The following is a 23,542-nucleotide window of genomic DNA, read 5'->3' on the forward strand; positions in this document are numbered from 1 at the left end:
TTAGGGTAATTAGCGGTTTCTTGCCCGATGATCCAACTTCCTATCTCGGGGAGCGTTTTCTCTTCCGGTCTCTTCCGAATTGCGTCTTGGCATTGTGACAAAGGCATGGAAACGGGTGGTGCTTCCAAAATAATCCGCTGACCTCGGTGCTCAATTTTGTGGGTGCTGCGTGCACTCACCGCTACTTCCGGCTACAGCGGGCGTACGCCTTAAGGATACCGGCCAGAAAGGTGATCCGAATCGATCCTCACTCTCTCACTTCAAGTGGAATTTAGCCACAGGCCACCGTGACGCAGTTGCTACGACGCCCATCCGTCGATCGGTTCGAATCGGCTAGAAACTTGAGCAATCCGTTCTTGTGTCCGTCTGCGGGATTAGTGCCGATGATGATGATGATGATGATGGGGCTGCGCAAGAGCCTGTGACCGTCGACGAAAAAGACGAACGGTGCTAGACTTCCGCAACAGCGACGGTATAAATCGTGTTTGTAAGCACACTTTGGGCAAATATTGAATCAATCGATGAGCGCGAGCGCGCGCGCGCACGCCAGCGAGCGAAGGTCCGCGCGCCAGCGATCGCGGGGTGCGTTACCGGACCATTTATACGTAGCTTCAAGATGAGTTGAGCACACTGGCGCGCGTCCGCTGGCTTCGTCGGGGGGCGGGTGGCCTTGTGGGGCTTAACATAACCAGCATCATCCGTCCGTGCGCGGGTTGACAATCCGTGCCCATCAATGAAACGCATGCACGACGACATTATCTAACACCCCGCTCCGGGCCATCCTCCGGGTGGCCAAACATCCCTTATCACCCGCGAAGCATAAGAGAGGCTCGCAGTACCCCCCCACCCGGCGTGTGTACGCTAATAACCTCGTGTTCTCTCCTCTTTTTTCCAGCGTGGTCGTTTGAATAGTGTGGAAAAGAAACGCCCGCCCGGTTCTTCGCGCCACCGCCGCGAACTTTGATCATCATCTGTTCGCGCCCGTCGAAGGAGATCGCGGTCGTGTCGCGATCGTCGCCACCCGAAGCCCCCGACGCTTTGCAGAGTGATCGAGCGAAGGAGAGCGACAGCTCGAGAGAGAAAGAGAGCGCGCGCGCGAGATCCAGCGGGCGAACCGGACCGCCGCAGCAGGGTCCGGGCCCCAACCGGGCCAGGCAGGCCGCGGCCGTGTGTTGATGCTGAAAGGCTGCAGATATCGAGACCGTCCGCTCAGTCTCGTCGGTACCGTGCTACGGTGAAGAAGTGCTGCTGCGCCTGCCTGCGTTTGCCTCCGGTGGGTGTGCATCGGTCCGAACCTGTGGGCAGCATCATACGCCGCACCGCCCCCACCACCAGCTGGCGCCCCGCTATCTCTCGATCGCACGCGGCAGTGAGGTGCCCTCCGTTGCCGAATTTACCGTGGCCAGCTACCGTTTGGGAAAGGTGTCGTGCGTGCTTGTGTGCGTGTGTAGAGAGCATCGGTGTTCCGGTTTTGCATTTCCGTCGATCGGTCGATCTCTGCGGCCGGCTCTGCGATCATGTCTGGCGTTCAAAGTCCAAGGCGCGCGATGCAAATGAATTTCTAATCTGCAGCAGCGACGGCAACGGCAGCAAGGAATCTGCCTTCACAGCTTAGGCCGCCTGCGCCGTGGCACGTGCCGTTACCGGGGAGGGGAGCGACCATTGTGGTTTGCGCGAGGCCCCGCTTCGTTCGCGCGAACTGCCAGGTGTGAGGAGGGACGCGCAGTGGCAGCTTTGGCGGACCAACCCAACGCGCGTACCGGAGAGTGAAGTTGGTGTCTACCTGCGTGTGTGTGTGTGTGCGCGTGTGTGTGTGTGTTCGAGTGGGTACCCTTAGGTCAAAGGGCATCCGCGGGCCACAGTAGAGTGACACGAACGAAGAACCGAAACGAAGAACACTTTTTTAAGGACGAAGGCGCGAAGCACACAGCAACCACAACCATGCGTCTCGGGCGGTTGTTTCGGGTGCACGGCGAGTTCTGTGCGTCCCACCCGTGGGAGGTGATCGTGGCGTTGGTCACCGTGACGGCTTGCATCCTGTCGCTCGAGAAGGGCAGCGGCGACGCGGCCGGCAGCCACCAGCAGGCCGCCGCCGACGGGGGCGCCCGGATGCACCCGTCGGTGTGCCCGAGCTGGCGCTACGGCGGCCGGACGGTCGGCGATGGGTTGCTGCACTGCGAGGAAACGGACCAGAACATCATCGACATCATCCTGATGATGGTTGTCCGCGGGTCGGCCATCCTCTACGTTTACTACCACTTCTGCAACCTGCAGAAGCTCGGTTCAAAGTACATCCTAGGTGAGTACAGATCGTCATGATTTAGTTAGTTCGTGGCCTTTCTACGGATTTATTTCAATGTTGTTGTGTTTCTGTTTTACCAATCTGGGGATTTCTACGAGCGATTCGAGTTCATTTCCGTTCATTTTTCCTTTATTTTTCATTTCTTGTTGGATTGTTTTCTTTTGTTTGTTATTTAACCGTTTATAAGTTGCTCTGTTTATCAGTTCTTTTAAGTTTTGATTTCTCATTACATTTTATAATTGAAAAATGAACGTTTTGTTTCTCTTTAATGATCTTCCAATTTCAAATAAATATTGCTTCCATTACAAGGTAGTGTTTTAAAAAATCATCATTTCGGTTGTTATCATTTTTCCTTTTCCTTCTTTCTTTCATTTCATTTCGTTTTTGTCGTTTACGAAGTTTTTTCCGTCAATTATGATTCTATTTCTGGCATGTTTTTTGTGGGTTGTTCTGTGTGCTTATTACGACGTCATGTTTTTCTTTTAGCGAATTTAATCACTTCATTGCCCCTTGCGTTGTGCGTGCGTTTTGGCGTTTAATTGCGCATAATCGCTGACGAACCGCTGCACACTATCTGCACAATGATGTCTTCGTGAGGTCCGAATTTCCAACAAAAAAAAAAAGTTAAACCCGCCGCGCTCGTCGGCCGTCGAAAAAGAGAAACAAAACCCCAAAATCCTTCGGCCAGTCACGAGCCGGTGAAGTATTGCCCCAGATCTGACCGAGAAAACGGGGGGACCGACACCGCACGGCGGTGTCAGTGGTGTCGGGAGCACGGGCGTCTCAGAGCCCCATTTCGGATCTTGTGCGGCCCTTTCGGTCGAAGTGTGAAACGAGACGCGGTGCCGTGCGGTGCGGTGCGGTGCGGTGCGGTGCGAATGGCGGGCTGGAGATTTGTTTTGGACACCGTTTTAAACGGTGTCGTAAGGCGTGCCCCATGCCGTTGACCTTCTGCGCCTAGATTTCACGCGAAGGCCGGTTTTCCACTTTTTCTTCTCTCCTCACGGACGGGGTTTCTACCGAAGGGAAATTCGACCCATAGGAGTGGGCCATTCGAGGGGAGGCGTTTCGAGCGAGTTTTCCAACGCACGGGCCAAGAAAGTCCAGCCCAGAAACACCCTCCCGGTTCGACAGGAAAGCGTGGTGGCCACCGGTTTTGCGGTGGTCGCGATCGAAAAGCTGGGGGCGCGCGATCGAGAGAGAAAATTGTGGAGCTGTTTGACTAAGCGGTTAGATGCTAATTAACACCCCGCGGGGTCTGCGCGCGTACGCGAGGTGTCTGGAGCTTCTGCCCCGGCTGTGGTGGTGCAGGCCAATCGGTCGCTTTCGGGTTCGTGACTCGGTCCATAACACCGTGGACCGTGGACCGCGGAGCTGGTGATCTCCTTGCTCGCTCGCATGGTGATCGTTGGCTTCTCCGCACGTATGCGAGAGATGTGTGTTTCAGAGATTGGGTCAGCTGATGAAACTGGAAACGCTGTTTGCAACACATATTTGCCAACACGTTCGGGGTCACCACCGGGGTGTCCTCCGTGGTGGTGGTCCGGAGGTACGTGGGGCCCAAACGAGCGAAATATGACGCGCGTTTCGTCCTTCAGATTCCTGTTTTTGCGAAGCGATTTTTGACGCCCGTTCCCGGATATTTTTAAGGTCAGAAGTTCACGCCGCACGCTGCGCCTCCGGTTTTGCGGGATCGTAAATAATGTACGTCGTTCGTGGTTTCAAGTCGTGTTTGGTCCGATTTGAAAGCCGACCCACCGGGAGATGCACTGGGAGAAGAAGTTATAAATATTGGCTCGCTTTAAATATTGCCAATGTTGCCAGACTCTTTGTGCCGGTTATAACATAATGACGAAGATGCATCGAACGAACCAGGCTCGTCGTTCAACGGAAAATGCGGCAAAGAGCTCGACGTCGATAATTGAGCAGCTTAGAGGCAAATTAATTGGCTAACTTTTCGTCGTGTCGTATCGTATTGGTAATATTTCGAGCTTAAGTCGAATTCAGTGGAACTTTTGATCGAGTTCGACAGTAACTGGGTGAGCCATATAAGATACATTTTTTTATTTGGTTAAAAAACTGCTTAATATTTTTCGAATTGAACTTTTACTAAAAAGGTTCATTCCATTTTTTTTATGAAAAACAGTTTTGGTCAAATGTCCACCACGGTTGGCTTAGCAGTAGCGCCATCATGTTGAATCCAAATGTCGCCTAAGTTCTCAGCTCAAATTTCGCCAAAGAACCAATCAGCCAATATTCCTCGGTAGCGTACGCCTTCGACGGTTCCGGCGGCTCCTTCTTCATTCATGCATACGGCTGCCGCTGATGCCACCAGACCAAAATCTGCGCCAAACAGTCACCCGGATTGGGGTGCATTGGCATCTCTTGCACGCAGTGTAGGTTTTACGAGTTCCAAAAACGACCATTCTGCATATTAATATAGCCACCGAGTTGGAAATGAGCTTAAATGAAATGAGCTTTTCAAACATCGTACCGTTTGAGATGAAGACTTACCACCTTAGAAATAAGTTTTTCATATTTTCCACTTTTCTGCAACTCAACCTTTCAAATAAATGTTTAAGCATCGGAAAATATTTGGCCGTTTTTTCATAACCAAATGAAAAAAGAACCTTGAATTGGTCACCCTGTAGATTAGGCGTCTTAATCGTCATCGTTTAATTTTTATTCCAATTCCGTTCCACCGCAAGGTTTCGGGAAGAAAGTTTCCACGGATCCACCAACTGGCTTTTATTATATGGCTTAAGATGCTGTGAAATCGATCGATCGAGCGGATGACCCAAGAGATGACACTTTTTTTTCGTGGGGGGGCTCCTTCAACTCCTACGGTCAAGGGCAACCACCACGGCGCGCGGCGCTTTGCCGAGCTTCGCTTCGCTTCGACCTATTGCTTTCTCTGCACCGAAGCAAACGCGCGATTTTATCCCCCCTCCCGGTTCGGCGGAGCTCAGTTAGCACACTTCATGGATGGGTCCGTCGCGTCACGCCATTTTGATAACTTGAAAAGTTCACCGACAACGATAGCACGCCCAGCCCGCGGTTTGCGACACACTACAAATTGCACGGGCCAACGGTCCACGTCGGCGTCGTTTCGTCAGCCGAGCTCAGATAAGGGAGGTTCTTGGATCGTCCCCGATCGTCGACCACTTTTGATCGAATCCCATCCCTCGACCCCGGCCCGATCATCAGTTTCGCGTGACTTGCGACGACGGGATGGTGTTTGTTTGCATAGAAGTGCGCCAACGGAAGACCGCCCCGCGAGACGTGCTGTGAGCAATGCTTCCTAATGCCTCTCGGGGGGCCACTGGGCCACCTGGCCCCGGGTGTGCGCACCGGGCCCCAGTGCGCGCTCGGTGCGGCGAAGGAAGTCAAGGGTAGCAACATAAGCCACACATGCGCGCGACTATTAGTAACGCCAACAAAAAAGGGCTCGCACTTTTGCTGCTCCGAGATCGAGACAGAGGCCGCGCGATCAGCGGGTTCCCGCGATCATAGCGACCTTCGCGGCGCGCGCTGACCTTCAGGTTCGCAACAATCAACCACCCGCGGGCCCGCGGTTGGGTGCGTTTTGCAACAATCATGCGATAATCAGCAAGAAGGGCCGAGCCTTCTCTCGCTCTCTCGGTGCGCAAAGAATTTGCGCAAATAACTGCCACTTTGCATCGCGTATGCACCGGCGCGCCGGGTTGCACAGGCTACCAGGCCCACCCCACACATGCTTTCATCCTCGACGCAGCGGCACACGACGGTCATTAATACGGTTCTCTCCGCTTGCCAAACAAAGAGCCCCCTCGGTGTCAGGTTGCACGAATCCTTCCGCTGCCAGTTCCAACATTCTTATGCTGATGGTGGTCCGTATCTTAAGACACTTAGTGATGGAACCATTCTCCGGGCCTTTTGTGGCATTCACGCTCAGCGATGTGCGTCACCGGTGAGGACCTGCCGAAGAGCGGCATTTTGCGCGATTAAAATGCGGTTTGCGTAAGTCCCTCTTCGCCGTGGTGCACAGTTCAAGGGCAGCCGTCGATCGCCGCCGGTTGTCACCAGCCGTCGACCCCGGCGCCCAATTGGCACATTCTCGCCTCGCGGGGTAAACCAGTTTCCAGCCGGTGGGCGATCGAACGGATTTTCCATTCTTCCCGGGCGCGCGCACGGATCCTGCGCAACAGCCGAGTGTGTAGTGACGTCAAACGGCACGCTGCGCGTTCACTGATCCTTTGCAAGACCCTTTGAAAACAAAGGAAACGCTGGATACGATTAATGATCCGGCGTGTCCACTTCTGGAGCTTGGTACAGGTCCTTGGCCCTTTCGCCGCCCGCTCGGGACAGGTAATACTGGTTCACGGGGAAAATCCTGAACGAAGTGGAAATTACCACTTCTCGCCCTGGGGCCCACCAGGAAGCGTGTTCCGGAGCGTTTTCGCGAAGGCAAAAATTATCGCACCGTTGCTAACTGCTCGAAACCATCGAACACAGAACCAAATGGTTGACGGAATTCGTTTGCTTCCCTTTTCTTTTTTTTCGAACCGTTCTATCCCAAACCCGTTGGGGAACAATCGTCGACATTCTGTCTCGAATGCCGTGCCACCGTGTTCCGTCCGTCGGATGTTCTTGTTTTCAGCAATTTTCGCACCCGAGACCACCAGATTCGCGGCAAACTTTTTCAGTAATGTAAATGAACTGGAAGGCAATTTAGCAAATATTTGCATGAATTAACATGAAAGGTTCTCGATCTGGGTTTGGGTCTTCATTTATGGCTTAGATGCCGTAGTCGCGCCAAGGTTGACTTAAGCACACTGTGGAGCATGTTTTATTTTTAATTCGGCACCTGCCGCAGATGGCCTTCCGTAGCTCGACCTTCGATATCCATTGTGGCTTCATCACGAAACTTTTGAATGGCGCAATCAAGCGGAGCAAGAAAAGAACTTTCTTTTTGGTTCAGCACCATTAAATCAATCGAATTAATGAAATGAAATGAATGAAATTATCTAAATTGCTGGCTTTGTAATTATAGCAAATATCTTGTTTATTATCTTGTAGTTAATTATCTGATTATCTTGATCTTTTGGTATTTTATTGTGTTATTAAACAAAAGTGTATTAAGTTGAGCAATAATATTCCACATCAGCTTGGATCAAATACCTATTTGGCGGTTTCTACGCAAAAAGTGTCGATTCAGACCCTAGCAGTGCTGCAATTCGAATGCAAAAATTGAAGTTGGTGATAAAATGGCTCTGTCCGTTGCAGCAGATTATTAGGAGTTTTAATTAATTCTTGTCCTTTTAACAATAAACTTGCATAAAATAAATATAAACATAAATAAACTTGCAGAAATGTTAAGAGTTGACCACAGGACATTTTCCCATCGCCTGAGCGTTGTGGGAATGCTTAGAAAAATGTTTTATGATGAAAGAAACAGATATTGAAAGAAGGAAAACCATTTTCGAATTTCTGCTTGCACGGCAGCAAAGAAAGGGGTGCTTGTACCGAATCGTTACTGGTGGAGAAAAGGAGAGTTACGAGAATCCTGAACGCAAAAAGGCCTGGGTACAGCCTGGTGAACCAGGTCCATCGCAACCAAAAAGAAAAATTCACTGCGCAAAGGTTATGCTGTACATATGGTGGGATACGAAAGGTGTGGTGTACTTTGAGCTTTTAAAACCTAATGAAACTACTGATGGACAATCCCACCGACAACAATTAATGCGTTTAAAGCAAGCTTTTTCCAAAAAAAGGACCCGAATGGGATAAAAGATATGGTAAGCTGATTTTTCAACACGACAACGCTCAACCACACATCCCAAAACCGGTCAAAATCACCAGATGTTGCTCTTTCTCATTGTATTGAAAAATGGGTCTCTGATTGGATCGCCTCTACAGACGAGGAGTTCTATCGACACGAATACCGTTAATTGCCTGAAAGATGGGAGAAAGTAGTAGCTAACGATGGGCAATACTTTAAAATTTTCATTAAGGTAGTCATAAAAACGGCAAGAATTAATTCCCCCAACACCTAATAGAAAAAAAGAGTCCTGAGCGAGTCGATTTATCCAATCGTGCCTTCGTCCTTTATGTAAACCGAAATACCGTCCCGAAAACCATCCGCCTCATAGGCATTCGTCCGCACTTGCCACCCGATCGACTTCCTGGAGCCCCCCAGGCGACACGCTGGCTGGCGTAGAACACATGTGGAGCACGCAAGGTGCGAACGTAGCGTGGCCGGCCCTCCGCATAATGGTTTATGTAATGGGCAGGGCCGCGCCGTGCTCGTCGCGCGTTGTCAAAAATCGAAACACGATTAACGTGCACTTTGAGCTGTTTGTGCAGAGCAGCCGCGCACAACGCGCGCATATTTGTGTCGATCGATCAGCCAACGCGCGCACCCAACAATCATAAGAGCCGGCCACACCAACGTGTGCCACATTACGACGCTCTTTAACTCCTCAACCACCGCCGTGGCCGTTCACTTCGCTTCGCGGCGGCAGTCTTTTTCCTGGTTTTGGGTTATGTTTGTGTTACTTCTTTGTTTCAAATCACGCATCTTCGCTCGCGTCGCGTGTGTATGTTGGCTCTTCTTCGTCCCCGGTTTCGCAATGCACCACCGGGCCCAGGGGTGACGTCACTAATTACTTTTATTGCTGCGTTTGCTGCTGCAACACGCCCCCCGCCGTGGTCCTCTCTCCCTCTGTAGGTAAAAGGGACGAAATTCGAGGAGCTCGCTCGCAACGAATGCTCGCCGGTGGGTGCCTTACCGATGCCGGCAAAGTATCCAATTTTAATTGCTCCACTACACTGCTGCTGCAATCCGATGCTTGCCCGCCTCCGTTGCAATTATGTCATGCGGCCACACACCAAGGAAAAAAACAACAGAAACGGTGCGCGTCATAAAGCCAGCCCCCCGATGTCGCTAAATGATGAATCGTTCACCACCGCGGGTTCGTTTATGAATCATTTTTGTGGCCGGGGCTCGTCGCTCGACGGATCGTTGAAATCACCGGCAAGCGGTGATCCCGGGAGAGACAGCACTCGTCGAACGAGCCGAGCCGGAGCCGAGCGACTTGTTCTCGGTCGTGAATGAAACCCAACCCGGGCCCGGGTTTTAGGGTTTTTTGTGTGCGCTTCTCTCCTCGGGGCCCACGACTAACCCAGGCTGTTACCCAGGCTTTTTCCACTAGCGCTACGACACGCGGCACGAGTTTTCGATTGGCATCTTTTTCGAATGCAAAATCGATGCTGGCGATTCCGCTGCCGTGTTCTACTTTGCATAAAGCCGCTTTGCACGCTGCCGTTCGTAGAATGTTGAAAGGAATTAGCATGCGAACCCCGATCCCGATGGGGCAGCTAGAGAGAAACAAAACCAGGTCCCCGTCGAGATCCACCATTCGTGGATGCCCCGTTTTATGGTAATGCCGTGTTTTATTTTTATGATTTTTTGGCTCCCACCGCGGGCGTCAGAACATATAGCTGCGTGTTGTGTGACAGCTGAACTGAACCGGTTTTGTCTCGGGCTCGCGCGATGATCCTTACGAAGACGTCACACGCGGCGGGGGGTGATTTAAATTTTTCCGATCCCCGGCCGTCCGCGTTAATTGGTTCTAAGCGAACTCTCGGCGATGCGGTCCGGTTTTGTTTGTTCGATTTTTATGCTCCTAATTTCGATAATCGTGCTCGGCGGCCGTTGGTGTTACCGTTCACACACCACACGCGCGCTCGGTTGCCAACGGATGCCACCACGCGGTTTTTTTTTGCCAGCTTCTTCTCCAACGGCCTCTGCCCGCCCGGTGAAGCTGGTGGAGTTTCTTTTTTGTTGCCCGACCAATTCCGGCTCGGACTAGGCCATATTTTTCGGCTTATTGGCTTATTGGCACTGATTAGCCTCACGTGTCGTATCTGGCCCCCCCGGGGTGGGGCAGAAAAAGAGCGGGTCTATCCGGCGGGGCCCATAAATTGAGTGTGGCAAATCTCTCGTTCCGAGAACCCCACGTGTTCGAAGAGCATCGGCTTCGTTTCGTTTTGGAACCGAGTTTGTTTAATGAATTAAAATTGAAAATTGAAAAAAATAGAGATCAAGTGAGTTGTGATCGGAGATCGCTCGCACTGCCCGCCGTGTGCTCCAGTTCGCGCGTTCGCGGCCGAGAAAGAAGGAGCGAGTGCGTGTGGAAAAGAGAGTTAACCGAGATCAGCGGCAAACAAGGTCATCCAGGGACCACCCCGTAGGGTAGGGTAGCGCTTCGCTTCGGACTGTCGGACCGTCGGATGGCGGCACCGGCTACCGATCGGTAGCGGCCGACGGTCGCGCCGATATGGAGGGGTGCCCCCGAACGGTGCACTCCGATCGTGCACGATACACTGACCCACTTTCGGGCCGGTCAGATCAACGGGGTTGGCACCTTTCCAAGGCACCTCCTCCGGTGCGCGCCAACAGCAGCCATCCGGCACTCGCGAGGGTGGGGCGGGGGAAGCTTTGCATATATTCCGGTGAATCAGCCTCACAGCCACATTGGGCCGCGCCTGAGAAAGCAGCCCTCGATGTCGATGAAGTAGTTGTTGTCGATGTTGTTGAGCTCCCAAAACGGGGACGCTGCGCACTCGAGTGGTGAACGTCAAATTTGACTTCCGGTTAGCATGTGACCGGTCGGACCCCCCCTCCCGGGTTGGTGCGGTCGAGAGGCACCCACATTGTTATGTTTTTCACTTTTTATCTCTCTCTCCAAACCCCACCGGTCCAACGGCCGTCGTCGCCGTCGTCATCGGCCACGACCACTTTCTCCGGGCTCCGGGCGCTAGCGGAACTCGAAGAAATCGAAAGACGCAGAATGAGACACCGCAAGCAAGGGCCCGCGGAGGGGGGTAGCGGGGAGATGGCGCGTTCACTCCACTCGCCACTTCCTTCGCACGGGTCGCACGCTCCGGTGGCCGTCGGCATGTGACGTCGGCATTGACATTCTGTGTCACATGAACTGCGCGCGTTCGCGTGAAAGGAAGCGGTGGATGGTGACGGTGTGTGTGTGTGTGTGGGGAACCTTCACGAAACCAGCGTGCTCTCCGATGGATCAACTCCGATGGTCGCGATGGCGTTTAAGAGCGGGTCTTTAAAGTTTCTAAATTGCAGCACCCCCCAGAACACAGGGGCCCGAACACAGGAGGTCGTGCCGCGTGATGCTGCACTTTTGGTGCGCAAAAGACAGACAAGAACCGCGTTTTGCTGTGGCATTCGATTCGAAAAAGTGTGTTAATAAGCCAGCCAGCCAACCAGCGCAATCAATCGCCCAATCGATGCGCTTCCTTTTAGCCTTGGAACTGTTCCACTTGCCACGAAGCGGCACACATTTCCTGTTTGCCTCAATTTTGCAGCTTATTTGGCTTGTTTTGTGTTTGCTCTTTCTTTCTTTCTTCCATGTTTTTGTCTCTTATATCGTCTTTTACAATTTTCTCTATTCGATGTTTGTTTTGTTTTATGTCATGGTGGACCTACTTTCATTTACATCTTAGAATTTTTAGAAACTGTTTGACTGTTTGACTGTTTCGTTGTTTTACGTTTGCATTTTCTTTTGCTATTTCTACACTTCTCCTTTCTAACACATTTAAATTTTGCAACATTTAAATGGCCCTTGATCATTTGTTGGCTTCGGTACTCGTAGCGTAGTTCGATAACTTTGATGATTGCGTTGTTTCATCGGCCTCGGAGCAGTCTTGGCCTGCAACACTCACCCGATTGCGATGTTTGAATTTCTTCAATGTTTTTTATTTGCTATTAATTTATGCCATTGCATGTTTATCTCCTTAATTGACTCTAATTAAATCTTAATTTAAAAACCAAATAAACCATTTTTATGCGAAGCTGATGAATGAATGAAATAGTAAATGATGTATGAGTATAAGTAAGGTTATGGTAAAGTAATCGGCCAAAGCCAAAATGGATTGGTAAAAACGATCACAAACGCTCAAAGGCAGCGCAAACATAGTGACCATTGCGAGCATTCGTTGTCCCTTCTTTCGAAATGGTAATTAAACCTGGACCCGTTCGAGCCTGAGCCTGAGAGAGAGAGAGAGAGAGATAACTGGTTTTTGTCTAGCCTACTACGGTAGTGCGCGCCGGTATTGGGATATTTTTTCTTCACACTAAATCAACATTTTTATGCAAACAGCGTTACACGGTAGCCCCGACGGTCAGGTGCGCGGTGGCCTCGTTTTATGCACATTTACGGCACTGCCTAATCGCACACAGCCTACTTCCAATGTGTCCCTCGTGCAAAAAAATTCGTAGGAAGACCATCGTTTAGAAATATAAAAAAGGCCAGTAGTATCAAAACGAAAGTGCGAAAGTAGAGGCCAACTTGGAGCTCCCCATTGCAACAAAATGGCCGGTGCGGTGCAAGGAAATCCGCGTTACACCCGGCACGGATGGCACGGACGCCAGGAAAATGTGATGCTATGTGGCCGCTCCACCCACTCCCGCTCGTTTCTGGGTAATCGTTAATCTCTCGGGCGATGGCGTTGCGTAACCCTCGAACCCTCCCGGATGGGCGTATGCGTTCGCTTTGGCCCCCCGGAACGTGGCCACTTTGGCACGATAACGAGCGGCCATTGGCGCTGACCCAGGGCCAAGTTTTGGATAATGATGCGCCATCGGTGCGTGATAATGGCACCGCCGATTATTGGCAACGCGCGCGCAGCCATAACTCCGTGAGTCGCGAGCCGCGGGCCACCGCGCGAACCGTTCCGAAACGCGTGTGGGGCCCTTAGGGCACACGGCAGACCCTACCCGTAAGCCCTCCACGGCGACCGACGACGACGACGACGACGTTTGATGCAGGTCGGGCACATCCACCCCATTAACGCATGACCGATTTGCAGCCAAAAGCCCTGCCGTGGCGCGTATTAGGTGGGCCATTAGGGGGTCGCCTCTCTCTCTCTCCCGCGTTCACCTTCTGTCGGTCACGTTCCCGGGCAACACTTTTTCCGGCGGCCATTTGTGGAGAAAGTGTAACCGGCCGTGAGCCCCCCCTGTCGCACGAACATCGCGGCCATCGTGTACATTCCGCGTGCGTTCCGCGTTTTGTTTGCCCTTTTTTTCACGGTGAACTTCTGCTTTCGGAATTGGTGCGGTCGAAGTGCTGCTCACGGGGCTGCTTTACGGTTATGCTTTGGTTCGGTTTTTTTTAGTTTGGTTTTGGTTTTCTTTCGATCGCGCACAACGCGAAGGCCACAAACCATTAACAACGCGCATGACTGACCGGTGGCCGGTAAGGATTTTCAGCAGTGCGCCTCGGTCGTCATTTTGGGTGCCCTGACGGTAAGAAAGCCTCGCAAAACCGCGATGGTCCGGCCCACTGATTAGTGACATAAACACACCAAAACATCAGCTCAAGGAAAACGGGTGAAACATTTCCGGATTCCGCGCAAATATTATTTCACTTCCTTTTCACACAACAATGAACCGGGTGTGTGTGTGTGCCAAACGCACAGCAGTGGGTTTTAGGTATGATAACAATGCATTTAATATGGAACACATTGGTTAAATGGAGGTCATAGGATAGAGCGGTGTTAGGTACTAATTTAAAGTTTGCACTCGAGTTGCTAACTATCACGGTTCGAACAGACGTTTTCCGCAATGCAACGATTAAAATGTTCACTTGTGTACCAAAACACTATAAAAACGCAACAAGAATTCAACGCTTGCTAGATTTTAGATTTTTGGCTTTAAGAGTTCTTGGATTTTCTCCAATTTGTTTTGCCTTTATTTTTGTGGCCCCCAATTCTTATTCTATTTTATTCAACTTCTTTGAAATGAAATGAAATGAGTCTTCTGAATGTGGATAATGCTTTTTACTCTATAGCCTATCTGGTTACAAAATGATATCTCCGTCAGTAACATTTGCCAAAGCAAACCAAACGACTCGCTCTCATTTATTCTACATTCACCTTCAGCATCGCCTTGGTTGCTATTCGGTAGCTGAAAAAGGAACGTCGGATAGTTATTAAATATTTCAAAATTGTTGCTCAAATTATTGACGATGAGACGATCTCCAAACCATCAAACGTCTAAATGTGTAATAAATTATTACGTTGGTATGTTAATTTTACGTTTACATGCATGCTTTTTAATAACAACTATTTAACGCCAACCAGATCGATAGGCCAAGCGGTTCTATGTAATGGTGGTGTTTCTATTCGGCACAAATCATTAAATCATTTTTACCAGTTGCCCAATCGCCCAATTAACCAATTTTCTTGCGCGTGTTTCTTTTGCACCTCGCCGCCATCGCCCGCGAACTTCGAACAACAAAACGGCCTCTCGTCGGCTGTCGTTGTTGGCCAAAAATAGTTGACCGACATATTGGCGCAGCAGCCCTGCCGTGCCGAGGCGTTTGGCACAGGGCGGCACACGATCATGCGGAGCGGAAACATCGAACCGTGTGGAGACTTATTTTTCTGCAAGCTTTGAAAGTAACATTTGCATAACACGCAGCCCGTTTCCGGCAGGGAGATCCTTACGGTGGGTAGAACCTGATCCCCGAACCGCGTGCGTGCGTGTAGTGGCCGTGAAAACCGAATCCATTCTCTCTGGCGGCGGGTGCGTTGCGTACCTTCTTGTTGCGGGTTTATTCATTCGGTCCGTTGAGAAACGCCGTTAATCGTGAGCATCGTCGCCATGATTACCGGTTGTTGTGTGCAGAAATTGTCAGCACCCGGTGGTCCCGGTTTGCCTTGAAGCGGTCCGAGACGCAAAATGGCATATGGGCACCGAGTTTCTGGGCCTTTTTTTTGTTGTTGCTGTAACGGAATCCTCGTGATCATTACTTTCGATAAGCTTCTTATATTTATGAAGCGCGCAGGTGAATGGGTGCGATCAATGCCTTCAATGCCAATATTAATTTTCCTTTTACATCGGTACTTAATTTTGAATTATTGAACGCGCAGCGCAGCGCCCCAGCGCCATTCGACGACGCCACACCTTACGAAGATCAGCGCCGAAGATCTCCATTCGAATGCCGTGTGCCGTGTTTGGGCACACAAGTCACGTGTGTGGCAGGGTTTGGGGGGGGAATTTAACAAGGAAGTAAGTGGCGCGAACGGTACGGCCCACTCGACGACACAGCCGCAGCCCTCTTCACCATTAGATCGGTGACACGCGCTGAGCACATGTTGAACCTTGACGTTCGATGATCACCGCCACTTCACACCGCTTCCGAGAGCCGCGGCGGGCCGCGGCAGCCTCTTCACCTTCACAGCGTGTAGCAAAAGAAGTGTCCTCTCGGTGCTGTGTCTCGGCGATGATGGGTGGTTGTCTACAATTGCTGGCCATGTTTTTTTTTGGCACCCACCCGGCGGCCCGTTGTTTGCCCGTGCTGTCGACCGGTTTGGGGCCCCCGATTTCCGGTCCCATGACCCTTCGCTCGATCCGTTCCGCCATTGTGTGCTGATGACCGTTGTGGTATCCGATTTCCGTGATTCTTCCGGTTTTTGTGTTGATTTTTTCTGTTCTTCCGTATGCATAAACATTATCATATTTTTTGACGGTTTTTTCTCTCTCTCTCTCTCGTTCTGTACGCGGTTTCTTTCACAGGTATCGCTGGCCTTTTCACGGTGTTCTCCAGCTTCATCTTCACATCGACCGTGCTCAACTTCCTCGGGTGTGAAGTTTCCGATCTGAAGTAAGTAACCAACGGAGTAAGTGCGCTCTGCCCCCTCTAAAGGGTTAGGGGTCAACATTGGGGGGACCGAAAATGTGGCTTTTATTGTTCACTTTTGGGAGGGCGAGTGCTTTCACATTCAAATTCGTTTGTTAGTCAGAAAACCCACGCGACGTGACATTCACGGCTGTGGTGAACCTCCCGATCTTTGATCTCCCGAACCGAACCGGAACCATCGCTTTCCGTTCCACTGCCCCATTTGCCGGGTGCGATTGTTGATCTTTGCTGACGACGACGCTCCGTGACGTGAGCGCGTGATATTAAAAAGCGATTAGGGGAAAATGTTTTGCTAAGGTTCACAAATTGCGGTTCGGTTCAACAACCTTCTTTGGGATAGTTTGATTAGGCAGAAACCTTTAGATAGCTTCGGAGCGGGATAATTACATGTTTACAGGAAGAGCACACGCAAATTGCATTAGACACACACCCATCGGGTGATCGGGTGAGGATCGAAGACATCACAAGACGCACGGCTGTTAATTGAATGTTGATTAGTTCGGTACTAATTGTATGCAACGATGTTCTGGTCGTGCAAAAAAGCCTTTACTTTACTCCCCGTTAATTATGTTCTTTTGTACCCATTATGATCAGTTTATTTTGATACTGAACTTGTAAACAATGAAGAAACAGTTGTTTTAAAACCGTTTGCTGTAGTTTTTATTTTTAAAAGAAATACCATATTTATTTCGCTTTTGAATGGTAACTGATTCTGATGCCTTTTTTATATCACCTTTCGCTGTTGCCTCCGAACTGAAATCAAAATTCGTTGAATGTCCTCAATTTAATAGATTTGAACGATTTAAGGGATACACACAGTAAAATTTAGTTACAGTAAATTGTCACCAACTTCCGTGTTGGTCGATTTTGTAACGGCATAACGTGTCGTAACGATTCGTTTGAAATCGATCGATCAACTATCAATTGCCACCTGTCTCGAACACTTCCTCGATTGACTTTGACTTTGACTGCCAATCCCCCGAAACCTGTACCCCGTGGTCAAGGATTACTTTTAATCGAAGCATTTCATAGAAGCCAGGTCAGCGATCAATATCAAGACCAAGACTGATTCTATACAGAGTAGACAACTTTTACAACTTTAACAAGAGACAACAACTTTGCAAAAAAAGAACTATAAAATTCGAGATTTTGGCTGCTAGATAATGAAATAAAAGTAACATTATGATATGATATGCTGACTGATTGTCCCTTTTTATGAGGATTTTTTGTTGGTTTGAACCCATCCCTTAGATTTGATTTCTTAGACAAATTGACGATGGCTCGAGGCATTAGCATATACTAGATCGGTCGTAAAGATTTCGATGTTCTAGTCGAGAATTTCCTATTTTTGCCGAAACACGTTACGAGATTGTCCAGATTTGTCGCATATTTTCGATGATGACTGCTAGTTTCATGATTCGTAATCTCCAAGCTGCGTGCGTCCAATGAATGAGTTACAAATGTCTAATGATTCTTTACAAAAGAGCTTCAATCGCTATACCAGGTATGGCTTAGATAGATATGGCTAGTAACGGTCTCGGCTTGTCGCGCTGTGTATTTGCCTCACTTTTCGATCGAGCCTTTTCAAGACGCAATAGAAGGGTGATCAAAAATTTCAATGCAAATGCGCGGCCGAATCGTTTATTTTACATCGCTGATCGTTTTGTCCAACCTATCGATTGGCGACACTTGGCTGTTAACTAAACCAGATCTAACCGGTTTACTAATGACCCCGGAAGTCGTTGGCGGGGCTTCCACTTGACACCTCAAGTATGTTATTTGCGCGCCATTGCGCCAGTTTAGGCACAGGCCCACGAATCCTTCAGCCTTGAGTTTCATTAGTTTTGTTGATTTTTGTGTTCGGACATTGGACATTATAATTAAGGCCTCCACCGCCCGTGTGTGTGTGTGCGTTTGGGTCGGCCACCCCAAAACTAACACCACGCCACGCCGGGGGGGGCGCTCTGTTCAGGGCTGAAGGAGAGTGTGTCTCGGAAGGGGCTCCACACGAAACCTTCTTGGGCTCTCTCGGAGTCGGAGCACCACCATGACCTTTGCCAATATTTTAAACTCGCCCGCGTCCATCAGTCCGCCAGTCGGCCATTTGGAACGGTTTGCAGACCAAAACGAAGCCAATTTTTTGGAGCGGCAGGAAGGAAACACAAAAAACTGGGGGTTGTTTTTGGCCGGTTGAACTTGAAACTCCCATCGGTTCGGTAGCTGCGGCTAGACCGGCGACCGGCGCGGGGAGACTTATTAATGCGGCCGCCCTATTGTTGGCCAGCGCGCTGGCTGCACTTTTTACTACCCTTGAACGAGCCCCCCCGAAGCTACCGCAACGAATCACAACGCACGCAGCCGACGATGATCGTTAGCCGTGGAAGAAGAGGAAGCACAATTCCGGTCACTAATCATCCGCCGTCCTCTGTTACTCCGCTCCGCTTTAGAGATGCGCTGTTCCTGTTCCTGCTGCTGATCGACCTGTCGAAGGCCGGTATTCTGGCCCAGCTGGCGCTGTGCGGCGCCAACCAGTCGGAGGTGACGAGGAACATCGCCCGCGGCATGGAGGTCCTCGGGCCGGCCCTCTCGCTCGATACGCTCGTCGAGACGCTGGTGATCGGCGTGGGGACACTGTCCGGGGTGCAGCGGCTCGAGCTGCTCAGTGGCTTCGCGGTGCTGTCGGCCCTGGTCAACTACGTCGTCTTCATGACCTTCTACCCGGCCTGCCTGTCGCTCATCCTGGACCTCACGCACAACGGTGCCGGCAACCGGGTGCAGAAGTGCGGCGGCGAGAACCTGATCCGGCGCGTCCTGTTCGAGGAGGACCACAAGCCGAACCCGGTGGTGCAGCGCGTCAAGCTGATCATGTCGAGTGGACTGTTCGTGGTGCACGTCATGAGCCGGTACGCCATCCCGGACCGGGAGTCCGATACGGCCGACCACATCATCGCCTCGCACGCCCACGAACACCTGGCCGCCCTCAACAAGACGGAGACGAACGAAATCTCCGAGTTTATCATGCGGTAAGTGTCCAGAGCCGCCCACCACCCAAGGGAACGGAATTTATCTTCGCGCGTTTCGCGCCGACGACGCCATAATTTTCATCCTCCCCGCCACAGTGTCGCGTGTCTTTTGCCATGCCACTGATCTTGACATGATTTTCTTCGGCCCGTAACGGCCCGACCGCGGTTGTTTTTCGCATCGTTTCGCGGCGATCTTGTGTCGCGGACAGGGCCACGGTGCTGCGTGCCGACTCGACTCGTTTGACGGGCGAAAGAAAAGCACAGTGTGTAGAGACAGACGCAAACACCGAATTCCCCCAAACTCGTTATTGTTTTTTTTTTGGTCACCACAGATGGAAACCGATACGGTTTCGTTTTAGTTTAATGTGCGAAGGTCGTCCGGTCTGTCGGTTAATTGTCTGCGTTTTGTGGACGACAAATTTCGTAATCAAATCCAAGTTCCAAGGTCAAATTCCGGTGGGACCGGAAAAAAATAATGGCACGTGCGTTGAGACCCACCATGCGCCTCCATTGTCTCCGGTGCGGTGGCCGTCTGACGGTTAACCCTTGAAGGTGTAGCAGTCGCGAGAGATCGGTGCGCAGTTTTTGTGTTGAAGAGAGTAAGAGGCGTTTAAATATTTTATTTGAATCAATACATCAATACATCAATTTGAATACAACTTTTTAATATAATAAGTTCGGCGTTTTATTTGACGTACGACTTGGCAGATTGTTTTACTTTATTTTGCACCTTTTGCCACTGATCTAATGATCTCGTATCCGCTTTTCCTTTTTCAGTTGGCTTTCGATCAGCTTGGAACAGATCGTCACCTACATCCTGATCATTACACTCGGCGTTAAGTTTGTGCTGTTTGACCGTCACCAGCTGTCGGATCATCTGATCATGTCGGTGGCCAATGAACAGGCCGCGGTTGCGGCCGCTGCTGCCGCGGCCGCTGCAGCGGCTGCCGCCGCCGATCGGCGCAAGGAAAGCCTTCACGGGCAGCTGACGGCGGCGAGTGCCGTCAGCGGGGTCGCTCCCGTCACCTTCACGCTGGCCGAATCGGTGATGCTCGAGGAGAAGGCCACGCAGAGCGAGCTGAGCCTGATTGGGAAACCGGAACGCTTCGTGCGCAAGGTGCGCAAGCAGGCGCTCGTCGAATCGGATCTTTCCACCACGGAGGACGACGACGATGATGGCGAAGAAGCGGAACTGCTCGAAGAGGACGACATGGAACGGGAGCCACGGCCGCTCGAGGAGTGCGTCCGGATGCTGCAGGAAGAAGGCGGCGGCAAGGCACTGACGGACGCCGAGCTGGAGATGGTGGTCCGGGCGGGCCGTGGCATTTGTCCGCTGTACAAGATCGAAACGATCATCGGCGACTCGGAGCGAGGCGTCCGGTTGCGGCGCAACATCATGCTGAAGGATGCGGGCCGGTCGGCGGGCACACTGAACGATCTGCCGTACCTGAACTACGACTACTCGAAGGTGATGAATGCGTGCTGCGAGAACGTGCTCGGCTACGTGCCGATTCCGGTCGGTTACGCTGGGCCGCTGCTGCTCGACGGCCAGCGGTACTATGTGCCGATGGCGACGACCGAGGGTGCGCTCGTGGCCAGCACCAACCGTGGCTGCAAGGCCATCTCCACGAGCGGTGTCACGAGCTTCGTCGAGGACATTGGCATGACGCGGGCACCCTGCGTGCGCTTCCCGAACGTGCTGCTGGCGGCACAGGCCAAGCGCTGGATGGAGTCGGACGACAACTTCAAGCGCATCAAGAAATCGTTCGATTCTACCAGCCGCTACGCGCGCCTCCAGGACCTGCACATCGCGATCGACGGCCCGGTGCTATACATCCGGTTCCGAGCATTCACCGGGGACGCGATGGGTATGAATATGCTTTCGAAGGGCACGGAGCGGGCCCTGCGCGACATCCAGGCCATGTTCCCCGAGATGGTCATCATCTCGCTCAGTGGCAACTTTTGCTCGGACAAAAAGCCGGCCGCCATCAACTGGATCAAGGGGCGCGGGAAGCGCGTCGTGTGCGAATCCATCATTCCCGCCGACAAGCTGGAGACGATCTTCAAGACGAACGCGCGCACCCTGGTCCAGTGTAACAAGCTGAAAAACATGACCGGCTCCGCGATCGCCGGCAGCATAGGGGGTAACAATGCGCACGCGGCCAACATGGTGACCGCCATCTACATCGCGACCGGTCAGGATCCGGCCCAGAACGTGACGAGCAGCAACTGTTCGACGAACATGGAGACGTGCGGCGAAACCGGCGAGGACCTGTACGTGACCTGCACGATGCCATCGCTGGAGGTGGGCACCCTCGGCGGTGGAACCGGCCTCCCCGGGCAGGGTGCCTGCCTGGACATGCTGGGTGTTCGCGGTTCGCACCCCACGCACCCAGCCGAAAACGCCAAGCAGCTGGCGCGCATCATATGCGCCACGGTGATGGCCGGAGAGCTGAGCCTACTGGCGGCCCTCGTTACTAGCGATCTAGTCAAAAGCCATATGCGACACAACAGGTACGTGACGCAACAGGCAAGTCGTGGAAAAAACTCTCCATTAATGTGTCCTTCTCTACCCCCTTTCCCTGCAGATCATCGGTAGCCGTCAATCCAAACGTTATTCCACCGGCGATAACGGTTAACGGCGGTCTGGCAAACCCCCCATCCGCCAGCAACCACCACTAGGCTCGGTTGGCCTAGGATGTGTGCGATCGTTTGTGTGCAACCTTACGTTCTGTGGGCAGCACAAGACTGTCTCCTGATCCTGATCATGACTGCTGTGCACGCGCACTGCTTCACATACTGCCGCTCGCCATCCCGAAAAAAAAGAGAGAAAAGAAAGTGTCAGTCACGGATAATAACGGATGGATGACGGGTCACTTGACGAGGAAGGTGCGTTTGTAATTTATTTCTCCCGCCATCGGAGCGCTGGGGATAGCAAAAAAATTAACGTAGGAATGGCATCGCGTTGACCACCACACCAGCGTCGTCGACCGAAAGGGACGATGGCTAGAACGTACGACGATAACTTGCCGATTACTTATCGAGTATCAACCAGTTGGTCTGCATGGTCGCCCGGAGGGCATATCTACACACGTGTGTGTGTGTGTCTGGCAAGCGCAATGTATGAAGGGGAGCGGGGAAAATGCCACAAGAAGAAGGGTTACAACACACACACACCGTAGTCGAATGAATGAAAGTATCTTTTCGTTTTTGTAAATAGTATTCATTTGAGTTCGATTTCGCTTCTGGAGGGAACTAGAGACACAGAGAGAGAGAGAGAGAGAAAGAGAGTGAGAGTGAGAGTGAGAGTGAGAGTGAGAGTATCAAGGGGGGGGGAACGGAAAACCATATTAACCTCTTCCTGAAGTCCTGAATTCCTTCTCACACCAGAACCCGTTACACCTATCCTCTTTCTGTTCTCGAATCACGGTACACCTTACGGTTGGCCGACCGAAAGGGCTAGGAAAGCAAGGGGATAAGCGCAATATGCAAGCATTGTATCATAAGCTTAAACATAATAAAAACACTATGACACTGCGGCAGCAACACGACGATCAAGAAGTGCGAGAAAGCGGCAGCAGAAAGAGGGCTGAACAAGGGAGAAAAAAACGGAAAATACAATGTTCAAATCTTCAATCGTCTGTTACGGAAGTTGTTTTTCTTTTCATGTTAAATAAAAATAGAACCTATGCAAAAATTGTACCCATCGTCTTGTACAGAAGCCCCACTTTCTTGATAGCATCAACGCGGTTATCGTGAGTATAGTTCCGAAATGAAGCTAACACCGTTTCCGGTGTCGAGACTGGCCAATGTAAGGCCAATGTGTTAAATTTATTAACTCTTGAGTCAGCGACAAACTAAAAACCTTTTTGTACAACCTTTTTTATTACACCGTAATGTGAAAGGAGGAGCTCAAAAATTATAAGTCACTGTCTGTCGCCAACTGCCGTTTCGTGTCTTCTCTATTACATCTACTCTAAGGATACTAGATGTGCATGAGTCGTTGTACCTTAGTTTCTAGTAAATGGCGATTAGGGTCGCGAGCGCCTACAGGACGATATCCTCAGAAGCAGTGTGCGTCATCGCTGGTATGATGCCAATCGACATCACGCTGGTGGAAGATGCAGAGTGTTACAGGCGAAGAGGCACGAAGGGAGTCCGGAAGGAGGTGAGAGCGGAGTCCTTAGCCAGGTGGCAAGAGAAATGGGAGGCGGCAAGTAACGGACGATGGACATTTAGACTCATCCCGAACTTGTCGACCTGGACCATGAGGCGGCATGGCGAAGTCAACTTCGCTCTCACGCAGTTCCTATCAGGACATGGGTGCTTCAGGCAGTACCTGCACCGGTTTGGGCACGCGCCTACACCGGGGTGCCCCGAATGCTCCGATGGAGTAGTGCAAACGGCAGAGCACGCGATACTGGAGTGCCCCAAATTCGCTGAGGTGAGGAAAATGTTCGGAGCCCTAACGGCGGAGAACATCGTGGAGGAAATGTGTAGGTCCG

General features: G+C 51.3%; 1 protein-coding gene across 1 annotated transcript; it reads left to right on the forward strand.

Moving 5' to 3' along the window:
- Positions 1-1,935: 1,935 nt before the first annotated feature.
- On the forward strand, positions 1,936-22,568 carry LOC128274048 (3-hydroxy-3-methylglutaryl-coenzyme A reductase). The gene is made up of 5 exons (XM_053012134.1): positions 1,936-2,299; positions 15,891-15,978; positions 18,462-19,037; positions 19,815-21,551; positions 21,626-22,568. Exons 1-5 carry the CDS (start codon positions 1,942-1,944, stop codon positions 21,717-21,719), a joined length of 2,853 nt encoding a protein of 950 aa, XP_052868094.1. The 5' UTR covers positions 1,936-1,941; the 3' UTR covers positions 21,720-22,568.
- The last annotated feature ends 974 nt before the right edge of the window (positions 22,569-23,542 follow it).

The sequence above is a fragment of the Anopheles cruzii genome, chromosome 3, assembly GCF_943734635.1.
Source record: "Anopheles cruzii chromosome 3, idAnoCruzAS_RS32_06, whole genome shotgun sequence".
NCBI lineage: Eukaryota > Metazoa > Arthropoda > Insecta > Diptera > Culicidae > Anopheles > Anopheles cruzii.

Coding starts and splice junctions, on each gene's coding strand:
- LOC128274048 (XM_053012134.1), top strand. CDS start 1,942: ATGCGTCTCGGGCGGTTGTTTCGGGTGCACGGCGAGTTCTGTGCGTCC. Junction 2,300..15,890: donor CGGTTCAAAGTACATCCTAG/GTGAGTACAGAT, acceptor TTTCTTTCACAG/GTATCGCTGGCCTTTTCACG. Junction 15,979..18,461: donor TGTGAAGTTTCCGATCTGAA/GTAAGTAACCAA, acceptor GCTCCGCTTTAG/AGATGCGCTGTTCCTGTTCC.